We start from the raw sequence: 26,003 nt of genomic DNA on the forward strand, positions 1-26,003 counted from the left end.
GATTAAAGGCAACAGGCTAGAGAGCAGGAGACTGTTAGGCATGAAAGCTGGAAGAAACGGTATTTTGAGTCTGTCTATCTATCTATCTATCTATCTATCTATCTATCTATCTATCTATCTATCTATCTATCTATCATCTATTTATCTACCTATCTACCTACCTATCTATCTGATCCTTCCCGACAGGGTTATTATTGTGGGGGAAAAGAGAAGGAAGAAGTATTGTATATATTCACTATCTTGAGTTACTTGTATAAAGGAATAAAGGCGAGATAAAAACAAAATCTAATAACTACCTTAAGCGGGGGATCCCGAGGGAAAGAGACAGGCATCCCCTTACCTTCCCCGTTTTGGACAGGATTTCAGGCTCTGCTCCCCGCTCCTCTCCCCATAAGCCTCCTGGTTGGGATACCCATCCTTTCTTCGCCTTCTCCTCCGATTTCTTTGCTAAGTCGTTCCAGGCTAAGCAAGAAGAGGAAGAGTCAAGGCAAGAAGAGCCACCGCCACGCCACGCCACGCCACGGCCAGGTGGGGCGGGGAGGGCGGGAGCAGGTGAGGTAAGGGCAAACGGCTCTGGAGGGTGAGGGCTTCATTTTCGCAAATAGTCATGTGCGGCGGCCGCGCGCGGAGAAAAGGGAGGAAAAAGAGGAGGAGGCAGCACTGAGCTTGCGCAGTCAGGGGTGGGCCGTTCTGCTTGTTGCTGCTGCTGCTGCTGCACCGACCGAGCGCTCCCGGTGCCGCTGCAGTTGGTGACTCGCTTCTCAGCACCTTGGAGAGCTCCTCGGGCGCTGCGGCTTGATTCCTTTGCAAGGAATCACTGTAAGGAGGAAAGGAGCCAGAGGGAAGGATAAGGCGCGCCAGAGCCCCTTCGGTCTCCCGTATCCCCACAGAGAGAGAGAAAGAGAGAGAGAGAGAGAGTGAGTGAGAAAGAAGGAAAGAGAGAGCTGGAGGGACCGAACCGGCCTCCCTGGGTGAGGAGTAAGCTGGCAGGCAGCAGCCTTTGATCTCGCTCTGCTTCTCTCCCTAGCAGCGGAGCCCGCCTGGGGAGGCAAGAGTTAAAGCCATCAACCCACGTAAGCTTGGGAAGACGGCGGCGGTGCGTTCTCCGCCGTCCGCTGCCTCCGCCGCTCTTCGTGAAGGCTCCTTTCCCCCACCCCCCGATCGGCTAGAGATCCTCCCGCTCCTTTAGCTGCGATTGCGAAAGCAGGCAGGAGGAGCCCGGGAGGCGTTGAAGGAAGGGCGCCAGAGCAATCCGTCCAGGCTTTGTGCCGCTGCCAGTCGTGTCGTTCGCCCCGCCGAGTGCGGCCACTAGTCTGCGGCCAACATGCTGGACCCGTCGTCCAGTGAAGAAGAATCCGATGAGATCGTGGAAGAGGAGAGCAGTAAGGAAGTGCTGGCCCCAGCAGCCTCGGGGGCTCGGCTCTCTCCCAGCCGGACCAGTGAGAGCTCTGGGGGCGGTGGTGGCGGGAGCAGCGGCGGGCTGCAGCCCAGCAGCCGGAGCGCGAGCAGCGTCCGGCCTTCCAGCCCGAGCCCCTCCGTGGTGAGCGAGAAGGAGAAGGAAGAACTGGAAAGGCTGCAGAAGGAGGAAGAAGAGAGGAAGAAGAAGCTGCAGCTTTACGTCTTCGTCATGAGGTGCATCGCCTATCCCTTCAATGCCAAGCAGCCCACCGATATGGCCCGGAGGCAACAAAAGGTAAAGTCTTGCTAAAGAGAACAATAGAGGTAGGCAGGTCGATGCCTGCCCAGAGAAATATCTGGGGAGGGTCCGAGGCACCTGGGTATGGAGAAACACTACCTGGCATACATCAGAGAGTCCAGAGTCAGGACGAGGAGTGGGTTGATCTTGCTGCCGAAAGTTTCCCCAGACAGCTGTGTCCAGGGCCCTTCCCTTTGCAAGTTTTCATGCGGGTTGAGGGGCAGTGCTGGAGGGGGCTTCGCAACCAGAGAGTTTATGCAGAGCTGTGAGATCATCTCTCTTTACAAGATTCTCTGGAGGAAGGCTGTTAGCAGTCCCCAAACCTCAAGGGAAAAAGCAACTTGTATTTATTGAGTGTGTGTGAGAGAGGAGAGAGAGAGAGAGAGAGAGAGAGAGAGAGAGAGAGAGAGAGAGAGAGAGAGAGAGAGAGAGAGAGAGAGAGAGAGAGAGAGAGATTGCTGTCTGGTATGGAACAGTAAATGGTGCCTTTCCAAGTTAAAAATGCACCTGGCACTTCTGTGAGATCTCTCTCCTTGGGTGTTAAAAACACCTCATACATTTGCTGGGACTCCAAGTCTGTCCCCTGGGTAGTAGCTGTTCTCTTATAAAAATCAAGGTCTGAAAGCAGTTCTCCTGGTTCAGGTCCATTGGTCTGTCCACGGAGATGGAACTTGAGCAGAGGCTGGGTGGCGTCTGCAGCAGAAGAATGCAGCAGGAGCCAAGGAAGCTGGAAGGACATCAGGGGGACACAAGGCCTTGCTTCCATGGAGTAGTAGGTAGTACTTCTGGGAGAGGCGGAGAGTAAGCAGGAACCCCGAGAGTTGGGGAGGAGTGTAAAACGAATCCTCAGCAGGACAAAGAAGTCCAAGCGTTTACTGCATCAGCAGCAATTATGTCAACGAGAGGTCAGATGACCTATTGCCTTTCTTGGCTGCTTTTCTCCTTGTGGCCTTACATAACTGCAGCTAATGCTAAGAGGGAGCTGGCATTTTGCTCCAATCTCCATATGCCAAAGGAGACAAAAAGAAGTGAGAGAGAGAGAGAGAGAGAGAGAGAGAGAGAGAGAGAGAGAGAGAGAGAGAGAGAGAGATGTATGTCTTGAGCTTTGAGACTTATCCTTTGTCCTCTGCCTTGCCCAAGAGTTCCCCATTTTTCTAAGGGTCTTCCTGGGAGAAGTGGCCAATCCACTGCTCTCCTGGAGATCTTCACAAAGGTTATGCTGATACACTCACCTGCTGTGCTCATGCCATGGAGAGGACCAATTATTTCAGGGATGTTTTTGTGTCTTTGCTGAAGATGCTCTGGCCATAACACTTCTTGCTGCAGTGTTTGATGTCTAACAATAGGTGAACATGTTTCACATTAGTTCACTTCACTTCTTCTCATCTCCTTGCTTTGAAAGCAGTCAGCACAGATAGGTCCTGCAAAATTCTATGACCAGAGACAGCAATGTCTGCAGAGTTAAGTCTTGTGATCTTGACGGCTCATAGTAGTAAACATACAGTACAAATACATTAGTTTAAAGAACAGTGAAGAGGCTGTAAAAACTAGAATAATCCAAAAAAGGGACTGTAAAGGTATTTAATGCTTCATTTGCTATCCATTCCTTCTGGGGGAAACATGTTTAAAATATCTGCATTTTATTCTATATTCAGTAGGATGTGTATTTTCTAGTGAATAGTTGGTATATTGAAAGTAAAAAGTGATTTCATATTAGCTGTTTGTTTGGTATGTCCTGGAAACAAAACAGAGACCAATGATGGAGAGGTTTTTTTTTTTTCCCAGTTGAAATCAGACTTAAATAAAGAAAAAAAATAAGTGAGGTTTTCCCCAAGGTCAGCCAATGAATTTGTGGCATATTTTTATCCTAGGATGTCTTATTGCCGAATTCAAAGTAACATTCAATTTGTATCATGCTTATGGCAATAAGTCTCACTGAGTGAAATGGGATTTTTGTTGGGAGGAAGTACCCATAAGATTGTGACTTTTAGAAAGTCTGGAATATGAGGGAAACTTTCCACTGATATATTGCAAAGCCATATTTCAGAGTTTAGTGTTGCATTATGTAATTAGACCAAGGTATGAACTCTTCACACTAAGATGTTGGGATGATGATTGCTTACATTCCTTCAAATTTCTATGCACAATAAATGATAGAACATTATATTTAAGAAATGTAGCGTATTCTTCTGTCTTCTGTCACAATCTTTGCCTTGTAAACAGCCCGAGACATGCACACATTTGATTTATATTCTGGTATCAGCATAAGTGTTTACAGGGCAGAAAGCTGAGTAATCCTACTGTTGGCCTGCAAAGTATGTTTGTGCTCATGTGTATTTCTGAATGAATAGCAGCTTCCTGTCAGGGCATACAGAAATGTTCTTCTTCCAGTCATAATACTAACATGACTGATGGGATACACTGACAGGAAACTACTAAAAAAACGATGTCTTAAAATGGAGAAAACTAATTAAGAATTAAAGAGAGAGGCACTCAGGTGGAGTCTGACACAGGCAAAGTCACTAGTTTTGTGAAATGGGTGATTGTATAAGATAGATAGATAGATAGATAGATAGATAGATAGATAGATAGATAGATAGATAGACAGACAGACAGATAGAAGGACGGATGGACAGATGGATGGACTGACTGATTTAATTTGGCAACCAATGAAAAGGACACCTGTCAGTTTTACAGGAATGTTTGAGGAAATGAATTGGGTCCAGGAGAATCAGGAAGTTCTTTAGTCAACTATGGAACTTACACCTCAATCATTAATTCAATCCAATTCACACGGTGATAAGATGAAAAGAAATGGCGACTCACAAGAGCTCTACATTGAGCATCCTGAGGAAAGACAGGATATATTAACATGACAAAAATACAATTATCCGTCACAGATTAACTTGGGTGAATGTTTTTGCCAAAGAAACCCAGAAAAGCTAGTTATGGCTGCCTCTTCCCTTATTCCTATTTTCCAGTCAAACAAATTTCTGATGCATTTGGGGTTTCTTTGTAATTATTGTCATACCAAATACAAAAAGATCACATTTAGATTAAATTACTCTTTGAAAGTCCAATTCTGAGGAATGTATATTAGTTTTATTTCTGCCAATGACCTTTATATACCAAAATGACTCTAGGACATATTGACGAGGATGACATTCATTCAGCTCTGTCACGCCACAAAGCTATTATTAGTCCATTCAAGCATGAGGAAGTGGAAAAGCATATCAGGTCAACACAGTTTGAAGATTTTGATGTGGACAGAAAGTCAAATTCCTACATATGTTTCTTAGCTGTGTGTCAAGACTGATAATAACTCCGATTAGATTTCTATATCCTTGCCTTGGAACTCCTGCATTATACAGTAATACGTGATGGCAAAGTTATATTTTCCCCATTTGTATGTGGAACATTCATTAGGTTTTGAAAAAATAATGTGGTGATGAACAAAATGGATCAGAAAATTTGGCCTCCATATTTTGGAAGACTTTGATTCAAAGTTCTGATAAGCCACAATCACTGACTGGTCTTGACTTGCAATCTGTAAAGTCAAATGTTACCTGTTATGCCAGGCTGTTCTTAAAAGGAGGAGGGGAAAATGCTTTATTCACCATGTACATTGTAACTGAACAACAGTCGTGTTCAACAAGAGTCAACCAAGTTATGGTGAAATGAGAACTAGCATTGTCAGAAGCAAAGAGCCCAGGAAAAAGAGACTGGGGCGGGGGTGGGGGAAGCAATGTTGAACAACATGAATGTACTGTATGTATCCTTGTACTGAATCAAAACAACAATAATACAATTCATATCCCAAAGTGCTGTCTAATCTAGCTAATAGTAGTTCTTCAGGGGGTTTTCAAATATTTTTCTCTTCAGGTCCAGCACTGGGATTCTTTTAACTAGAAAAATGAGAGATTGACTTTAGAACATTGCATGCATGATGCATATGTACATGACTTATTTATAAAAATATGCATAAGGGTTGTACTTTGAATTTGATTCCAAAATTCCTTTGGAGTGCAAAAGAGCACAAATAGAGCATCTATCTTTACTCCTTTAAAATGCCCACATTTTTCCTTGGGATCAAGTGACAGAAGTCAGCTAGCCAACTGTGGGAAAAGATACAGCTGTTTTAATAAGTTGCAGGCAGATACTATGTTCATGCATTTACAAGACTATTTTTAAATCCAAAGCAATAGCACAGCTCTAAAAGAGATGCTAATGTATTAATTTCTGTTTTAAGACAGACGGTCTTTCTTACTGACAAATTAAAAAGTGAAATAAGTTTACTTTGTGTTTTTTCTATGGTATTCCCAGTGTTACATTTCTTTTATACCAATCAATCGAAGTTTGGACAAGCTGAATGGCATTTTTTAGATATTTTAATAGGGATTGTGATAAGAGCTCATGTGTTGTTTCAAACAGATTGATTTTAGAAATATATTTGCTACAGTAAAATGACTCATTTGTTCCAGATCCACTTGGAACTGTTGACAGGGATTTTAGTATTCTGAGAATACTAAAACTTGGCTCTGTTTTATTCAGGGTTTTTTTTTTCTCCTACACATTGCTTTCTTCTCTTCCCCACCCAAATTAAACAGTTTCTCCCAAGGAAGGCAGCTTTTGACACATGAGCACACAATTGCTAAGCAGCAGTTACACCGTGGTGCTTATTGATTAGGAACATGCCACTGAATAGTACAATTTAAGTTCTTGTCTCCTTGAGGCAGACAAGGATTACAGTCCTTTGAATTAGTTGCAGGCTTCTTAATTTATCATACATTTACTAAATTCATGTTCTAACTATCCCAATAAGTAGCACTCTGTATTGCTCACAGCCAAACAGTGCTGATAAAAATACATGTTAATGAAATACAGGAGAAAATAAATTTAAAAAAAGACATTCACACCTATTTAAAAGCTGTTTGCTTTTTTTTTTTAAAAAAAAAAACACATTTTAAAAGCCAACAGCTTGTTGGAATAAAGCAGTTTCTTCCTTCAGGTAAAAGAACAACAAAGAGAAAGGGAAGGAAATTGCAGGATTAGAGAGTGACCACCAAGAAGGTCCTTTCTTGTGTTCCTGCCAAATGTGACTCAACAGATGGTGGAATCAAAAGAAGGGTTTAAATCAGGGGTCTTCAAACTTGGCCCTTTTATGTCTTGTGGACTTCAACTCCCAGAATTCCTCAGCCAGGCACGCTGGTTGAGGAATTCTGGGAGTTGAAGTCCACAAGTCATAAAAGGACCAAGTTTAAAGACCCCTGGTTTAAATTCTTGGGAGGTTAACCCTGAGCAGACATCTGCCTTCAAAAGAACCACATGATGCTTTAAGTTGTGCAATTTAGTCATAAACATGAATTGCACCTCCAAAGGACTATGGGCAGGCGAAGGGATGATGAGATAGATTGAAATGATGATAATAAGCGAAACATTTGTTTCATGTTATGAATCATTGTTCCTGATGAATTAACCGAAGTAGTTTTCCATCAAAAAAACAAACAAACTGAATAAAGGTACACCCTCCACCCCAGAGTGAAACACTTCATAGTTTGTTTGAGAAGCAAGGCAACCAAGTGGGAAAAACAAGTTTCATATCAATTTAACCAGGTGTTTTTCTACAGATGTCCAGCTACAGTAGAAGAACTACATTCTCTTTATGAAATTGCTAAGCTTAGCTCTGGCAGGAGACGGCACTTGTAGCTTCCTCTGAATCCCAGGGAATGTCATCATGGAATGTCATCATCACTACCCAAACTGACATTCTGGCTAGATTTTCAGCAGAAAATGGAATTTTCTCAGATTTGAAATTGGAAGAGTAGAACGAATTTTCATGGATAATAAAACTTTCTCATAGTATGCTTTGAAAAAAAAAAGTCATATTGAATTATCAGTTTTGTTCTGTAATATTGATTTCTTAAACGTTTTACTTCATCGGCTCAGCATGTGTTCATAGTTTATTTATTTACTGTATTTCTTTATTACAAATAATAATAATTGTTTTACAAATAATTCAAGGCGGCAAATGTTTTCCAACACACCTTCCTCCTCCTATTTTCCTCACAACCACAATCCTGTGATGTTGGTTGGACTGAGAGAGAGAGAGGGACTGGCTCAAAGTCGACTGGCTGGCTTTCATGGCTAAAATATGGAATGGACAGTCTCTACCTACAAGGTAGTCCTCGACTTAGAAGCACAAATGAGGCCAAAATCTCTGTTGTTAAGTGAGACATTTGTTAAGTGAGTTTTGTGTCATTTTATGACCTCTCTTGCCACAGTTGTTAAGTGAATCACTGCAGCTGATAAGTTAGTAACCCGGTTGTTAAGCGAATCTGGCTTCCCCATTGACTTTGCTCATCAGAAGGTTGCAAAACTTTGGGACACAGCAACAGTCATAAATATGAACCAGTTGCCAAGCCTCTGAATTTTGGTCACATGATGATGGGGATGCTGCAAAGATCGTAACTCTAAAAAACAGTCATAAGTCACTAAATGAACTGTTGTAAGTCAAGAGCTACCTGTGCTCACCCCACTGCCTTAACCTCTAGACCAGGGGTTGGCAACCTTGGCTCTTTTATGACTCGTGGACTTCAACTCCCAGAATTCCTGAGCCAGCATGGAAGTTGAAGTCCACAAGTCATAAAAGAGCCAAGGTTGCCTACCCCTGCACTAGACCAAACTGGCTTTGTCATATGACAGCCTTCATTCTCCACCACAGAGGGATACGTAAGAGCCATGGTGGTGCGGTGGTTAGAATGCAGTACTGCAGGCTATTTCTGCTGACTGCCAGTTTGGCAGTTCAATTCTTACCAGCACAAGGTTGACTCAGCCATCCATCCTTCCAAGGTCAGTAAAATGAGGACCCAGATTATTGGAGACAATATGCTGCCTCTGTAAATTGCTTAGAGACAGCTGTAAAGCACTGTGAACCAGTATATAAGTCTAAGTCGGGGGTGTCAAACTCGCAATGTCACGAGTATCATGACTTTTTTGCCATTGCCAGCAATGGGGTGGGCGTGGTTTTTCTATGATGCATCCGGCCGGCAGTTTGGTCTAAGTTCTATTGCTATTAGACATTTACAGCACACCCATAAGTAACCCCTGACCTTCCAGGTGTTATTGGAATACCATTGCCGTGTTCTTTATCTATCGGTCTACATCAGTGTTTCTCAACCTTGACAATTTTAAGGCATGTGGACTTCAACTCCCAGAATTCCACAGCCAGCAGTGCTGGCTGTGGAATTCTGGGAGTTGAAGTCCACATGCCTTAAAATTGTCAAGGTTGAGAAACACTGATCTACATGATATAGCGTTCCTATCTTCTAATAAAAACTTGTATTAGGAGTGAATAGAGGCTAATAGTCATGTTGCAGATGATACACATATTCCAGCAAAATGACACATATTCTGCAAACAATCCTTCCATATGGAGTTAGTGGGCAAATAAGATGCAATGTAGGTAAATGATGTAAGCAATATTATGCTTTCTGGGAGTCATATATTTTATGACCTCTTGAAAACATCAGATTAATCGTTCCTGAAATGTGAAAGCTGAAATAGATGGACCTTAATTTGGTTCTACAAAAGCATTGTTAGGTACTAATGGGCCATATTTATAAAGCCACATACCATTCTCTTTTGTGACCCCTATAAAATGGCTTGCTCTCCCAACTACAAGATGTTAGGTGAACAAAACATAAAATACTAGCAGTGCAATAATGTAATTACATGCACTTTGAATAAATGCTGACAGCAAATATTAAAGGATTGTGGAAATGTTGGAGATTACCACTTATATCAGCTTTGTAATAATCATAATTTGTCCTTTAAAAATAGGAAAAGCTGTTTCTTTAATGGACTTGCTTTTGAAAGTATGCAGATTTCTGATCTGCTGAGAATGTTTTTTTTTTTTTACTTGAAGAAGGATAATCCACCCTAAAATATGTAATAGGCAAGATTGGTTATAGATGCGGGAACTTTACCAATGTGTACAATTGTCTTGAGCCTTCAAAGAGAAAACACAGCAGCCAGCAAGGGGATTGTAGGCTGTTGAAATAACCTATCACTAAAGATTTTCATAGGCGTCCTAATTGTCATAATCATCAAAGCACTTAAACTCTACACTCATCACTAATGCATTTCTAAAGGGATTTACTTAAATAAAAATATAAATAGACTATAGGAAAAAAATATCAGAGAGCATAGCAAGAGGCAAAATAATGTACCAAAGCACTGACAACTGATAATGGTTTGATTCCTGGAATTTAGTTTCTTTGTAAATTTAAGGACAGTTTGCAAACTTGCAGTGACTCTTAATAGTTAATGATGTAGGGTTTTTTTCTTCTTCTTCAAAATCCAGAATTGGATGTTGAAAGCATATAGTTAACTGAACTATTTAATTAATTGTGAGACACAGAGGTGCAACATCCTCCTCAAATGGCTCATTCAGCTGCTAGTGATCTGCTTCATTGCAAAATTGGGGGATGAATTTCCTCAGAATAAAATAATTTCAAGATACCTTGGATGTTGCTCTGTATCTTTCTCTCCTTGTCTCCCCTCCCCTGTCTGTGTGTTGGGGCTGGTTGGAAAAGGGAGGGAGGGAGGGAGGGAGGGAGGGAGGGAGAGAGAGAGAGAGAGAGAGAGAGAGAGAGAGAGAGAGAGAGAGAGAGAGAGAGAGTTTTCTATAATTTATGACTTGGTTGACTTAAAATGTTTTGCTCTGAAGGCCTCAACTCCCTATTTACAGAGTTGTGTGATCTGAATTGAGAGGCTTCTCTAGGGTGTGGAAAGTGAATGAACTAAACTTTTTTGGGGAAAGTGGACCGATCAGTGCTTTTTTTCTAAAAAAAAAAAAAAGGTGCCGGAACTCACACACATCGTACAACCTGCCTTGCCTACCCTACAAGGTTCCATCCAAAAAAGGTGCCGGAACTCCGTTCTGGGCATTCTATGAGAAAAAAAGCCCTGGGACTGATGGCCTAATAATGATTCACCCTGTTTGATTTCATATTCATAGTTGCTGCTGGGATCTGTTGATTGTGACATATATAGACAGATAATCCTTCTTAGGAGGGATCATTTCCTCATATTTAGAACCTCACCTTATCACCTAAAGGTTGTTGCACAGGAGATGGGTCAGCTTTAACCTAATGTTCATTTCTTGTAGTCTGCTAGAGTAGGGATCCATGGATCTGATACCGGGCCTCAGTATGCTAGAAACTGGGCCGTGCAAACAAGTGAAGCCTCATCTGTGGGATGCAGGAAGCACTTGAAACCACACCCCCTCTGGTCCGAAGAAAACCCTCTCTCCGTGGAACCGGTCCCTGGGTGCACAAAAGATTGGGGGCCACCCAGTGGTGAGATTCAGCCAGTTCGCACCACTTCAGCAGAACCGGTAGCTAATTTTTTTGTTGCCCAGGCCCAGAGCAGACTTCCGGAAGCAGCATCCACACAGAGAACCGGTTGTTCACATATTTGAATCCCAGCACTGGGGCCACCGTACTAGAGAGATTACTTTTCTAGTAATTCAGGGCATTCAAAATAGATACTGGTTCCTTGACGCAAAATAACAACTGTCTATGCCGAACGTCTTTAATAATGGATCAGGTGTTCATTTTTTTAAAATGAAGGGAACATTTTAAATATATATTAAATACACACTAATCCTCATTTATTGACAAGACTTGCAATGAAAAACATTTTTTGGGATGAGTAATTGAGCAATGCCACAATTTGAGGGAGCACTATCTGCACAGCTTCTCAATGAAATTGAAAAGGACGAGAAAAGTTCATATCTTTGGGGGTGTTATCTCTCTCAGTTTGATATAAAGTAATGTCTTAACAAGTTTTAGAATGCCCTCGGTGCCGTTTCTGTAAAACTAAAGACTTCAAGGAAATCCGAGTTGGGTTTGACATTATTATTCAGAGAGTAAAGCTTCTTCCCTATTTTTTGAAACATAAAACTTGAGTCATCTCTTCCTTCCCTCTGAGATGAGATCGGAACCACTCAATCAAAGTGGATGATTAATCAGAACTTGTAGCCAAGAAGTTAGATTGCTTTAGGGAAGATATTAGCAGTGGCATCAGGAAATTATGTTATGCCAACACAATATATAAGAGAGTAGGTTACACATGGCAAGAAGCAGATTTTCCTTGTAATCAGTTGTGAAAAATAGGGTGTCTAGAGAAATTGGCAAAAAAATCATTCACAAATGGTATTCAGGCAGTATTGCCTGGATTACTTTTGTTGGTTTTCTTGCTGGAATTTAAATACATATGCCAAATTTCATCTTTTTTAAAAAAAATTCCACACAAAGTTAGTGATGCAACTAGTGATGTATCATTTTAAAGCAGAGCCAATTTAATTCAGCTCTCTTATGTTGAATGAAAGCATTCTAAGCATGAAGTACTATGTTGGAGATAAACAAGGTGAAAATATTTCAGCCATTCCTTTAATAGCAGCCTTATTCAGCTTAATTTAATTGCACTTTAAATATTTACCCCTCTCCATCTTGAGAAAGCAACTAACAAAATGGGGAATGCAAATAAATTACCTTTCAATCCAAGTTTCTGGTGAATTGTTTTAAGATGCCCGTGTGGTGGGTTAGCAGTTAATCATTTATCGTGAATTATTGTCTTAGAGATATAATCAATAAAACAATTGCACTGTAAACATTTCTTTACCCTATCCTTCTATCCATGGAACAGACTTCTCTCTTGTAGAAGATTATTTATAGCTCTTGTCCACATACTGCATATCTGCACTGCATTCTTAAGCTTCTCCTATCCGGTATTAATGCCACTTTAATTTTAAGCCGTCTTAAGAAAATACTGTCAGGATTGGGATGCTTCAGCAAGCAACTTGCCAGGTGTTCAGTCTGGATTGTCAGTTATTGTGCATGCGCGCGCGCGCGCGTGCGCACACACACACACACACACACAGAGGAGAGAGAGAGAAAACAATTTCCCTGTTGCTGGGACTTCTCAATTTTCCATGCCAGAAAGGCAATTGCTAAGCTCTTTCTTTTCTGTGGGGTGGGTCTTATACTTTAATATACAGGTAGTCCTCAATTTACAACCCTAACTGAGCTCCAAATTTCTGTTGCTAAGCAGGGCAGTTGTTAAGTGAGATTTGCCACATTTTATGATCTTTTTTGCCACAGTTGTTAAGCAAATCACTGTAGCTGTGCAATGAATCATGTGGTCGTTCTCCCATTGACTTTGCTCGTTGAAAACCAGCTGAGAGGATTACAAATGGTGATCATATGAACCCAGGATACAGCAACTGCCATCAGTCAATGCCAGTTGCCAACTACCTGAATTTTGATCACGTGATCTTGGGGATGCGGTAACAGTCATGGGAAAAAATAATCATAAGTTGCTTTTTTTTCAGTGCTCTTGTAACTTCAAACAGTCACTAAATAAATGGTCATAAATCAAAAACTACCTGTATATAAAAAGGTTGCATTTAAGCATGTGAATGTCAGTGGTTGTTGGGAGGGTCTTTTGGCGCAGAAAGAAACAGCCGGGGTTGGGGTGAGACTGAGAAGAGGCATCAGATGAGAGTAGCCAATACAATCAGGGTGATGATGGGCAGAGGAATAATAATAATAATAATAATAATAATAATAATAATAATAAGAAGAAGAAGAAGAAGAAGAAGAAGAAGAAGAAGAAGAAGAAGAAGAAGAAGAAGAAGAAGAAGAAGAAGAAGAAGAAGAAGAAGAAGAAGAAGAAGAAGAGGAAGAAAGACAAAAAAGTTTGGGTAGTGGACATGGCAGTGCCTAGAGACAGCAGAATAGACGAGAAAGAACTGGAGAAGATAGTAAAATACAAAGACCTGCAAATAGAAATAGAAAGACTGTGGCAAAGGCAGGCAATGGTAGTACCAATAGTAATAGGCACCTGGGGTGCAATCCCAAAACAACTGGAGCATCACTTGAGCACCATTGGCATTGACAAATTCACCATTAGTCAACTGCAAAAGGCGGCCTTACTAGAAACTGCTTCCATCCTGCAACGATATCTGTAATACCATCAAACATCCACATCTGCCTATCCCAGGTCCTTGGTAAGGATAGGTAGACAAAAATGCCAAATCCAGTCTGAACATATGGCTGACTGTGCGATGATCAATAATAATAATAATAATAATAATAATAATAATAATAATAATAATAATAATGACAAATTCGCTATTAATCAATTGCAAAAGGCGGCCTTACTAGGAACTGCTTCCATCCTGCGACGCTATCTGTAATACCATCAAACATCCACATCTGCCTATCCCAGGTCCTGGGTAAGGACTCGATAGGTAGACAAAATGCCAAATCCAGTCTGAACATCTGGCTGACTGTGCAATGATCCAAAATAATAATAAAGTTGGAAGGGACTTTGGAGGTCATCTAGTCCAACTCCCTGCTCAGGCAGGAAACCCTATGCTATTTCAAACAAATGGCTGTCCAGTTTCTTCTTAAAATCTTTTAGTGTTGGAGCATTCACCGTTTCTAGAGGCAGGTTGTTCCACTGATTAATTGTTCTAACTGTCTAACTGTCCTTAGTTCTAGGTTGTTTCTCTCTTTGGTTAGTTTCCACCCATTGCTTCTTGTCTTGCCTTCAGTTGCTTTGGATAATAGCTTGACTCCCTCTTCTTTGTGGCAGCCCCTGAGATATTGGAACACTGCTATCATGTCACCCCTCGTCGTTCTTTTCATTAAACTAGACATACCCAATTCCGGCAGCTGTTCTTTATATGTTTTAGCTTCCAGACTTCTAATCATCCTTGTTGTTCTTCTCTGTACTCTTTCTAGAATCTCAACATCTTTTTTACATCGTGGTGACCAAAACTAGATGCAGTATTCTAAGTGCAGCCTTACCAAGGCATTGTAAAGTGGTATTAACACTTCACATGATCTTGATTCTATCCCTGTGAGATACAAGGGCAGGCTGCTCACAGGGAAGGGGGTGTGGGTTGAGATTGATCTCACATTTCAGCCATAGGTTGCCTCCAGAATGAGTTTCCTTCGGAAGCTGTGGGTGCTCCAACACTGGAGATTTTTAAGAACAAATTGGACAACAATTTATCTGAAATGCGATAGGTTTTCTGCTTGAGCAAGGGGTTGAACTAGAAGACGTTCCAATTCTGTTATTCTGTTATTTATTCCTGATACTAGGTCACCAGACTTTGATAGCCCTAGGTCTCCAGTTCTTGGTCCTAACGTACAGGTCAGTTTGCAATAATACCACAATTATTATGGAGGAGGCAGGGAACCTGGAAAATATAATTGAGATCTGCAAGGCCCAGAGAGACTTTCCTCTAGGATTTATGTTTTGTATTTCTCATCAGCTATGATCCCAGGGCAAGGGAGATGGAATGGGTATTGTCATTCAAAAAACCTTGTCAGCTCTCAGAGGCCCTGCCCTGCAGATAATCAGTTGTGAAACCTTACGGTTGCCATTGGTCTTTAGGGATCAGCCAGTTTTGTTGCTGTGGTATTGGCCTCCCTGCTGCTTAGCAACATCTCTGCCTGAGCTGCTTGGTTTCATAGCTGAGTTGGTGGTGCAGTCACCAATGCTGAGAGTCCTTCAATCTGCCCTTGGACAGTGTTGAGACTGGTTCAAGCCGAGGAGTTCATGACTCAAGTCACAGAGTGCCCAACATATATTGAACTCAGGACAGCTGTCATGTGATTGGAAGGTGGGAGACCAATTCTTTCTCATGATCAGATAGATCAGGGGGTCTTCAAACTTGGCCCTTTTAGGACTTGTGGACTTCAACTCCCAGAATTCCTCAGCCAGTGTGCCTGGCTGAGGAATTCTGGGAGTTGAAGTCCACAAGTCATAAGTTTGAAGACCCCTGAGATAGATCATTTTCTTATTGCTTTTTGGCTTTGTTGATACTATCACTCCTCTCAAGGCATGTAGGGTTCCAGAGTTCCAGATGGAGGATAAAGTTTTCCCCAAGGATCTTGGGAAAAAAGGCCTTAGTCTCAGCTGGAATGGACAAATAATAAAGTCTTTGATCAAATCTCTCCTATCTGGCCTCATCTTTATTGTCAATCACAGGAGGTTCCTTTGTTTTCTGAGCAGTTTTCAGGGGATAAAATGATGGAAGAGATACCCAGAGTACTATTGGAGGAAAACTAAGAGTGAATCTAATTGGAAGCAGATAAAAAAATATGATTGGGATTACATTGGGACAATAAATGCATCCGAAGACAGCTATTGTTACATCAACACACAGTAATCTACCAGGCCTTTTTATGATGACCTGTTCATTGCTGGGAATGATGGGCACAAGACTATCTATGGGGCTGCTGTGAAGATTATTCTAGGCATCTAGTGGGTAAAGTCACTCAGATTTGCTCAGAGTTGATGTCTGACTGGATGGGTCCATTCAAAGTGACAGGAGTAAACTTCTTGATTAGTTGGGATAAGGTTGATTATATGCCTTGTCAGGAAGTTGAATCATCCAGGTTGAATAATCCAGCTACATGTGGATGAGATCTATGCTCCATTTAATTAGTGAAGACTTCCTGGGATCATGCAGTAGGGGTAGCTTCATTGAAAGGGTAAGATGTGATTCCACCTGCAATGAAGGTGTCATGGTTCTGATAGACAGAGACAAATAAAGCAGAACTCCGAGGCTTGCAAATTTCCCGAAGAATATGTTTATTGATACAAAGTATTGGCACTTCAGAAGTGAAACCAAGTCTGAAGAGATGCATAACAATTCCCCAATACAACGTTAAGAAATCCCACCCCTAAGGCTACGCAAGCAACTATGTTTCTCCATACAGCTCATTGGCGGGCTTTTCATGAAATGCCCAGCCTGCAGTCTCGGGAGCAGCCAATGACCTTGGCTCCCATGAGAGAAAATCCGAGAGAGAGAAAGTCTGTTTTGTCTCTAGTGCAACACCCGGCAATGCCCCTCCCTCCATGCTATGTGTCAACTAGAAATGAGAAGAAAAAAATGGCTGCAGCCATGCTCATTCTAAAGTTGACAGAAAGAGGTGATGGTATTTTCTCTCCTCAAGAAGTCATTGCTGGACTCAGAAGTTCATTATCCACCTCTGGATAATTTAAATCCAGCCTTTAGCTTTCACTTTTTGGATAAGGTTGTCAGGAAGGTGAGAAAATAGATTATCTAGACCAGGGGTAGGCAACCTTGGCTCTTTTACGACTCGTGGACTATGCTGGCTCAGGAATTCTGGGAGTTGAAGTCCACGAGTCGTAAAAGAGCCAAGGTTGCCTACTCCTGGTCTAGACCATTTTCAGTCAGATTTTAAGCTGGAACATAGGACAGAGATACCATTGATCTCTCAGTTGCTTTTGATACCATCATCTACTGAACCATCTGCAGGAATTAAGGGTGGTGCAGGCGGGCAGGGTTTATCCACAATGTCCAACCAACAGAATAAAGTTTGGAAGTCTTTCTTAACTTTCAGCTCCCAAACAAGAGAAGGCAGCAGCTGTGGCCAGGATGGTCTTTACACAGATCCAACTAGGGTGTGGATGTCTTTCCTGTTCTTGGATCAGGAGGTCCCCGTCATGGTTGCACATGAGGCGGACCTCCTGATCCAACTGACTGTATTGGAGGCTGCCATTTAGAAACTGCAATTGGTCCAGAAGTCATGGGCAATGATGGACCTACTCTGGTATGCTCATGTATCAGTTGAGGGATCCTTGATACTCCCTGAACTTGTTTCCTTGCAGACATTTCATTACTCAAACTAGGTAACATCCTCAGGACAGAGCAATGAAATATCTGCTAGAAAACCACCAAGCTCAGAGAGCACCAAGGACCCCTCATTTCGACCCTGAGCTGCATATATTTTCATTTACTGGTATGTGAAATAATTCTGCTGCAGTAGTTGCCATTAAGCCTCTGGATTCAAATGAAGAAGGTCATGTATAAAGACACATGGGGCCTAGTTATCTGAGGGACTGTTTGTTCTCTCTTTCTGTCTTGATGTCCTGTCCATTTTGACAAAATTGGCATGCTTCAGGTTCTATTCATTAAACAGCGCTATTTTATGGGATCCTGGAAGTGTGCCTTCTTTGTCCCTACACCTGCCTCTGGAATAGCCACCTCCAGAAATTCAACCAGCACCAACTCAAAGGAGCCTCAAAGATCTTTCACAGGCCTTGAACTAGGATCAGTGGAAGAACCCTTCTGGTTGGTATGCACAGAAAGCTGAATGTGGGTTTCCCCCTCTGGTTGAAGCCTTGTTCTTTTCCTGATTGATTGTTTTTCATGTTTTGTTTTCATTGTCTTCTACAGTGTCCTAAAGACGGATGGCCTTACAGATATGTTAAATAAATGCTCAACTTAAGTTAAATGTATGTATTAAATGTTTGGTTGCTTTAGCCTGTTTTTATTTTTATTTTTAATTGTTAGGAATACAGAATCACGCATATGAGACGGCCATGGAAGGCCATGGAAATTTACTAAATCCAAAGATATGCCCACTTAGAGCAGCGGTTCTCAACCTGTGGGTCGTGACCCCATTTGGGGTCGAACGACCATTTCACAGGGGTTGCCAAACAATGCGATCCGCCATTTTTTTTGTCAGCCAGCGTCACCACGCATGCGCGCCGCACCGTGCATGCGCGCCACGCATGGGGCGGCACCGCGCATGGCCGCCGTGCATGCGTGCCACGCATGGGGGTGCCGCTGCGCATGCACGCCACGCATAGGGACGCTGCCGCACATGCGGGCCGCACATGCGCACCGCGTCCTTATGGCCGGGGTCGCCAGAAAAAAAAGGTTGAGAACCACTGACTTAGAGCAAAAAAAATTATTAAAAAATGCAGATATATGAAAGTACAACAATTGGTTTTAAAGTAAAAATTCCCTTCCTGCGTTTTCCCAGCTTTGCCTCAATAAAACCAGTCCATCCTTCTGTTGCAGGTCTTTCTTAGTAACATAGTGATACAGGTAGTCCTCGGCTTACAGCCCTTTGTGGAGTGACCATTTGAAGTTACAGTGGCACTGAGAAAAGCAACTTATGACCATTTTCACCCTTACAGCCATTCAGGCGCTGGGCAACTGGCTCAAAATTTATGTTGCTAAGTGAGACAGTTGTTAAGTGAGTTTTACAACCTTCCTTGCCAGAATTGCTAAATGATTCGCTGCAATTGTTAAGTTAGTAAAACACGGTTGTTTAAAAAAGAAGCTAGCTTCTCCATTGATTTTGCTGGTCAGAAGGACACAAAAGGTGACCCTGGGACATTGCAACCATCACAAATATGAGCCAGTTTTATTTTTCTAACACCGTTGTGGTCATCTTTTCAGCCTTCCAGAAGGATAATATTTTGCCAAAGCATCCAAAGATTTATGATGTTTCTTCCTATACATATGAGAACCAATCTTGTCCTAGAAGATGAGGGAGAGAAAGGCCATGTATAGCAAGCTGGAAAATGAGCAACTGGATGCTTAAATTCGTGTCAAGTGTTTATTGAACATGTGATGCTAAATTACTTTATTTAATGAACGATGAAAAAGACGTGAATGGGTTGAGACCTTGTGAGTTAATAAAACTCAGCAGCCATGAATTGTGGCTTGGTTAGGCCACTCGCACACTGTATCTCTTTAATATCACAGACTCTAGATAGGGTTCCTTTCTTCTCTGTTCTTACAAAGTCTAGGATGACCTTGTAAGATCTGCACTCACAATTTTGCCAGGGAATTATAGAGACTTTTCAACAAACCTAGAAACACACCAGCTCCGACATAAAGTTTGAAGCATTTACATTCACAGGAGTGTAGCCTGCAAAGTACATGGTAACCTTTTTTTTTTCAGTGACAGATAAAAAGGATGTTTCTCAGAGTCCTGTATAGCAGCTTAGTGGCTGTGCAGGTTCAGTTGAATACTGTATGGAGCACTCTTCTAAAAGACTTAAAAGCGGTCTGGCAGAAACATCTTTTGCACGTTAGCTTCCTTCCCTTGCAAATTCATGTTGTCTTAAATCAACCAGACTTGCTCCCCTACTCAAAATAGACTCAAACCATTCCTATGGAAATCAGTTGTAGATTCACTGGGAATTCTGGAAAATAAAACAGGTAAAACAAAGGCAGGAAGTTTATTTTTTTATTATTATATTTTTTATTAATTTTTTACACAAACATAAGTCACTCAATAATTGGTAAACAGTGTGTTGTCTGGGTTACATTTGTAAAAACACTCCTTAACAATTGATTTCTATAGTCTGTATTCCATATATTAATTCTGGTTGATTTCCTCTTTCCTAAAGGCAGGAAGTTTAGCCAGCAAATAGGGTCTATATTACATCTGTAGGGTGAATTCAGGAGCCAGGATCCAACTGGATCTTTCTCCATTATTTCTGCTTCTTGGCTACTGCTCAAAACTGGGTCAGGACACTAGGATTCTTTGTAGACTAAAGAGACAGCATGTCTATTCACTGAGTTATTATTGGATTGCTTAACTGGGCTTCATAGCCTTTTTTCTTCAAGTTTCCTTTTTCTTTTATTTGCCACTGGATCCATTTTAATCCAGTTAATGAACTTGTCCAATACAGCAAGTCTTCCTAGAATGGGAATTGGGAATTAGCATTAAGATGTCTCTTTTTCAAAAAAATAAAAAAATGACTAAGTCATACAGGCTTAAGTCAACCTCTGTTAAACAAACCATTACACCAGTGCAAAGATACTGGATATTAGGAGCACTGCCATTCTGACCTCCTTAGGTACCAATATGTTGTGCCATGCCAATAATTTTAGCTGCATTTTACAGTTCAGCCTGTGGCTCATCACGTACATCAGGATGATGAAGAGAAAACATCCAGTATGAGGTTAAATAAATAAAGTTTGAAGCCAAATAATAAGGTTTTGAATTAGACAAGGGGAGGAATGACGGGGTTTAAGTGGGCCAGCAGTCTGCTGGCTCATAAAATTTGGTCTTGTAAGAACCCTATATCAATATGACGTGTATCGATACTAGTTCAGAAAAGAGTGCAAATACTTGTTTAGCTCAGGACTTATGGCATTTCCGTATGCGATTCTGCTAGGATTCAGGTAGTCCTCAACATACAACTATTCAAAGTTACAATGGCACCGAACAAAGTGACTTTTGACCGGTCCTTGCACTTATGATTGCCATAGAATTCCCACAGTCGTGCTCAAATTTCAGGGATTGGCAACTGGCATGCATTTATGATAGTTGTGGTGTTCTGGGGCCATGTGATTGCCATTTACAACCTTTTCAGCCATCTTCAACAAGTAAAGTAATCAGGAAAAGCTAGATTTGCTTAAAGATAGCAATAGCAATAACACTTAGACTTATATACCTCTCCACGGTGCTTTACAGCCCTCTCTAAGCGGTTTACAAAGTCAGCCTATTGCCCCCAACAATCTGGGTCCTCATTTTACTGACCTCAGAAGGATGGAAGAGGGTGAGTCAACCTTGAGCCGGTGAGACTTGAACTGCCAAACTGCTGGCAGCCGGCAGTCAGCAGAAGTAGCCTCCAGTGCTGCATTCTAACCATTGCACCATCAGGGCTCTTAAAGATTGCAGGATTCACTTAACAACTGTGGCAAATAAAGGTCATAAAATTGGAACAAGTCACTTAACAACCAGTTTGCTGAGCAAGAGAAATTCTGCTCTCAGTTGTGGTTTTGTACGTCGAAGACTATCTATAGTGTGTAGAAGTTGGACGGTGGGAGGACTAGATCACATGCTTAATCTGAACATGCATACTCTGTGAGTCTTCTGCTCCCATTTTCCACCTCCTATTTTTTAAAATCCCCCTTTTCCCCCTTGCTGTCTAACTTTAGATGGGTGTGGCTTTCCCTACTTTTCCCTTGATTTTTATATTGAAAGAGAGAGATGAAGTACAACAATCAGAATGCTGGCGCCATGATTCAGGTCTATTCAAGTTAACATCTAGCATCGTGATGAAAAAAACATCCTAAAGCAGTGATGGCAAACCTTTTAGAGACTGAGTGCCCAAAGTGCAACCCAAAACCCACTTATGGATTGTCAAGTGCCGGGTGGGTGTGGCCAATTGGGTGGGCGTGCCTGCGGTGGTAACGGCAGACTGGGTGGGACTAAAAAGTTCAATCAATTCCAACTTTTTTTTTTCCCACAAGAAGTTGAAATTGACTGATTGAACCTTTTTTTTTTTTTGCACATGGTGGCGGGGGCCTTAAGCGAAAAGGTTTTATAAAACCCAGCTGAAGGCCTAAGATTGTGGTGACGGCGCACGTGCCCACAGAGAGGGCTCTGAGTACCATCTCTGGCACCCGTGCCATAGGTTCGCCACCACTGTCCTAAAGTATAAAAAATTTTGCTACTTATGACATAAAATTATCCTTCAAAGATTGGTGTTTTTTTTTTAAACTGATAACAGTGGTTGCTAGCATAGACATCAGAAAGCTGATATGATGATTCCGACAGATGAAACTCTTCAAAGAACTTCGAGGCATTGTTTACCTTAAAGAATCTTTATTCAAGTTGCATGGTCGAAGCCGAAATCTGAATTCCCCTCCCCTGAGCACATAGTATCAAACCAAAATTCCCCCTCCAATTAACAGTCATAAATCACATTCTCCAGTTAGTCTGAATTGCAGGCTTTCCCTCCTGTTCTCTAACCCGGCCAATTCTTATCATTTCTTATTTCAAGCTCTGAATTCACACACTAGTACAATATTGTTAGGTCTAACTAACTCCCATCACATTCCGCCTCCTCCCACAGCATCATCTAATTCTAAGAATAAAGCATAAGAAAGGAAAAGGCTGCATCTTCATATGTTGTCAAAGCAAGAACATCCAATGTTAGCAGCGTTGACATCTGAATCATTAGTCATCATGTGATAGTCCCTGCTAGAAACTCCTACCTTCTTTTAAAAATGCATATAAAGCAAATTGAGAAGGGGTTCTTAAAATCTGGATCAATGCAGATTGTGTGAACCATTGACAGTCTAATTAAGATAAATTACTCCAGAAACCTAGGTGAACACATTCACCTAAGAAAAAATATCCACAGGATCTGAATCCACTTATTTTCCCTGTTTGGTGGCACGCTGAACCATTCTGGACCATTGCAACAAATATTTCCTTATATAGCATTAAAATGATCTTAGCCTTTGATCGCAGCAGTTTTGTAGCAAGGAAGAATATTATCTTGGTAATATTCTGGACAATATTATCCAGAAAAACCAGACTTACCATACTGAAGACTAATTGATTCTCTTAAGCCCAAATTCTCAAAAATTGTGCCCTCCATATCGCAAATTGTGGGAGTTGCTGTCTATTAGATAACATTCTGACTACATTTCCCAAATTCTAATTTTCCATTAAAAATGTCATTCCTCAGGCTTTTGGGTAGTGGACTTTTAACTATAGTTATGTGCCACTGCTAGCAGCAGGAATAAGTTTGTAGATAAGAGAATTGTCTCCCTGCTTTCTTTCTCCTTACTCCTTACAAAGGAAATCTGGGAGTTTCATTTCTTTTCTGCCATAGAATAAAATTTGGCCTGGAAGAGGATAATTTCAGAAGTCTTGGCTCAGGGCTATCCAGAGAGTGTGGTACAAACAGTCCATCAGATGGTGTCCAATCTGCTTGTTTTTTTTATGGACGTCACCCCTAGCCAGAACTCTTTAATTTTTCCCTGCCAGTGGACACATCTGGAATTTGGGAATTTGTTTAAGGAGCTTGTGCAGTATGTGGAGGAGCTAATCCCAAAATGTCTCCAAGGGCACTGAGCAAGTTACCGAGATCAGTATGTCATAATGATAAATGCTTCCCTTTCTTCCTCATTTTTTTTTGGTAGGACACTGCCTATCATCCTGTTTACTCTTTTCCATGTTCTGAGCAAGTAATAAGACTTCCAGAACACAGCATTGGATTGCATTGATTTTCTTTTCAAAAAGGCTGCAGTTCTTGTTTGGAGTGTGAGACAAACAAAATCTGGATGCTGTGCATTTCTGGAATATGAGTCTGGGTGTGTGCTTCGAGAAATGAAAGGATGCATCTTCAGAACATTGAGGTGCCTGCGATGCCTTTAAATGGTGAGCTTGAAAATGCCTTTGAAATGTTCTTGAGGTTGGTAGACTTGCAGAGAAAATTTGTAAGAAGGGTCCTGCCTGATTTCAAGAGCAGGTTCATTCTGGATAGGCTTTTACTGCGTCAGTTTTGTTGGCAGCAGTGATGCATCATTTTCAGATCACAAAAGCAGGATCAGAACCTCAGTCAGTCCTGGCTGGTTTTCCAATATTGGACAGATGAAACTTATACAGAAGCCCCTGCCATGTTTTTTCTCCCAAACTTAGTGAGCCAAAAGCTTTGCTCAGTTTATGAGGAGAAAACAAGAATTATGAATCTAGCTGAGCAGAAAAGATAGCCACAGCCATCTATGAGACGAAGATGGAGGTGTGGATTTGTCAGCTCTGAGTGATATATTTTGCCTTTATCACAGTCTGGCCGGTATTGTCTGAAATGTGAGAACTGAAGGAGGCTAGTAAAAAAAAAACCTGTTTATATATTGTGTAAGGTTAATGAGGCTCTGCAATGGTGAAAAGGAAAAGCATCCGAAAACTTGCTGCAGGATTGATAATTGTTTGTGATCATAAGACCGAGGATACAGCTCATCTGTGATTTGAAAGAGTTTTTTAAATTAACATTGTTAAATATGAGTAACAGAGTTGGAAGGGATCTTGGAGGTCTTCTAGTCCAACCCCCAAATGGTTGTCCAGTCTCTTCTTAAAAACCTCCAGTGCTGGAGCACCCACAACTTCTGAATTAATTGTTCTAAGTGTCAGGAAATTTCTCCTTAGTTCTAGGTTGGTTCTCTCCTTGATTAATTTTTATCCATTGCTTTTTGTCGTGCCTTTAGGTGCAGAGTTTGAGATGAAAAACAGGATTCAGTCTTTCCCACCCACTGTACCAAATAGCCATTTGTTTACACCTAAGTAGCCATCCTATAAGAGGAGACCTCAGAATGCTCAAATATGATGTTGTTGTAGTAGTGTCTGCCTGCCTGGGCACTTGTAATATCCACTTGGGCTATATAGCTCTGTGAACCCCATCACCTGAGACTGCGATATACAGGGTGCCTGTTTGGCTAGTTGACTGCATTGATAGCATTATTCCACCATACAATGCAGGGAAAGTGTGGTGGAATCACCAACTAAAGGAATGGAAGCCCTTGTAGAGGGAATAAAGGGATATTTCAGCTTGGAATCAATCCGGGAAAGGAAATATCTGAGGTTAAATCCTTAGGTCTATATTTGCAGTTTTCCAAGGGGAAAGCAGACAGTCTGGAGTGATCCTTGTAATATAGGTGATCAACAACAAAATATCTAGTTGGGCCTATTCACGAGTGGATAGAGAGGAAGAGATGCACAAGGCCAAACATTCAAGGGAGTGGGGGCTCCTTATTCTGGTCAGGGAGTAGGTCTTTTTCCCATTTTAGGTGGCAGATCTAGTCCCCCCCCCACCTTTGCCAGGTGAATGCTGACATGCACAGAAATCTGTATGGGATCCAAAGGTGAATTCCTGACCATCTCAGCTTTTAGTTAAAGGTAGCTTGGAGCATACATGAAAGGGTATCTTTAATTATCCTTATTCTTTATATATCATTATTAATACATCTTGCATCTTACATTGTATAAGAAGATAAATCTGTGCCCCAAGGAAACTGCCAGTGAAAAATGTATCAGGCAACAAAGTGTATAAGTAGAGACATACACATATATTCATTAAGTAAAACACAGTACTTAAACTTCTCTTCCTAGTGAAAGAGGAAAACAGTGTGTGCGTTCACCCATCATATTACATTGTAATGTGGTGTGTCTGATGTGCCTCACAGTGTCGTGTTAAATCACAACTATGGTGATTTGATCCATGATTTGAAACTTACCTATTTGAGGTTGATTTAGTAAGCTATGATCAAGTAACCATGATACAACAAAATATGTAATCCCAGTCTAAGTGCTGTGATTAAGATATTACAAAAAGATGTCTTTTCCCTAAAAAGGTTGTTTACCGTATATGCCGGCGTATAAGGTGACTTCCTCAAGCGCTAAAATCGGTGCCAAAGACGGGAGTCGTCTTATACGCCGAGTCGTCTTATACGCCGGAAATACTGGTAGTTTCCAGCGTATAAGACAACGTTCTAGGAATGCGGCTCAGCGACAAAGACGGGGGTCGTCTTATACGCCGGGTCGCCTTGTACGCCGGTATATACGGTATTTAAGATAGCTTGGTATGGTGATTTACTTATATCTCTGCTTTCATTTGTGCAATATTAAAAAGAAAACTCTGTACCAAAGTGAAGGGAAGG

The 26,003-nt window shown here is 41.5% G+C and overlaps 1 protein-coding gene across 34 annotated transcripts in view; it reads left to right on the forward strand.

Moving 5' to 3' along the window:
* The first annotated feature begins 683 nt into the window (after window positions 1-683).
* CADPS (calcium dependent secretion activator) overlaps window positions 684-26,003 on the forward strand; it is a 448,877-nt gene continuing 423,557 nt past the window's right edge. For all 34 annotated transcript variants that reach the window (XM_039326616.1, XM_039326619.1, XM_039326630.1 and 31 more), the window contains exon 1: window positions 684-1,693. In XM_039326616.1, the coding sequence (XP_039182550.1) occupies window positions 1,325-1,693 (369 nt within the window). In that variant the 5' untranslated portion in view covers window positions 684-1,324. The remainder of the gene's footprint in view (window positions 1,694-26,003) is intronic.

Source organism: Crotalus tigris, unplaced genomic scaffold (genome assembly GCF_016545835.1).
Source record: "Crotalus tigris isolate CLP2741 ecotype Arizona unplaced genomic scaffold, ASM1654583v1 scf7180000024342.5246164, whole genome shotgun sequence".
NCBI lineage: Eukaryota > Metazoa > Chordata > Lepidosauria > Squamata > Viperidae > Crotalus > Crotalus tigris.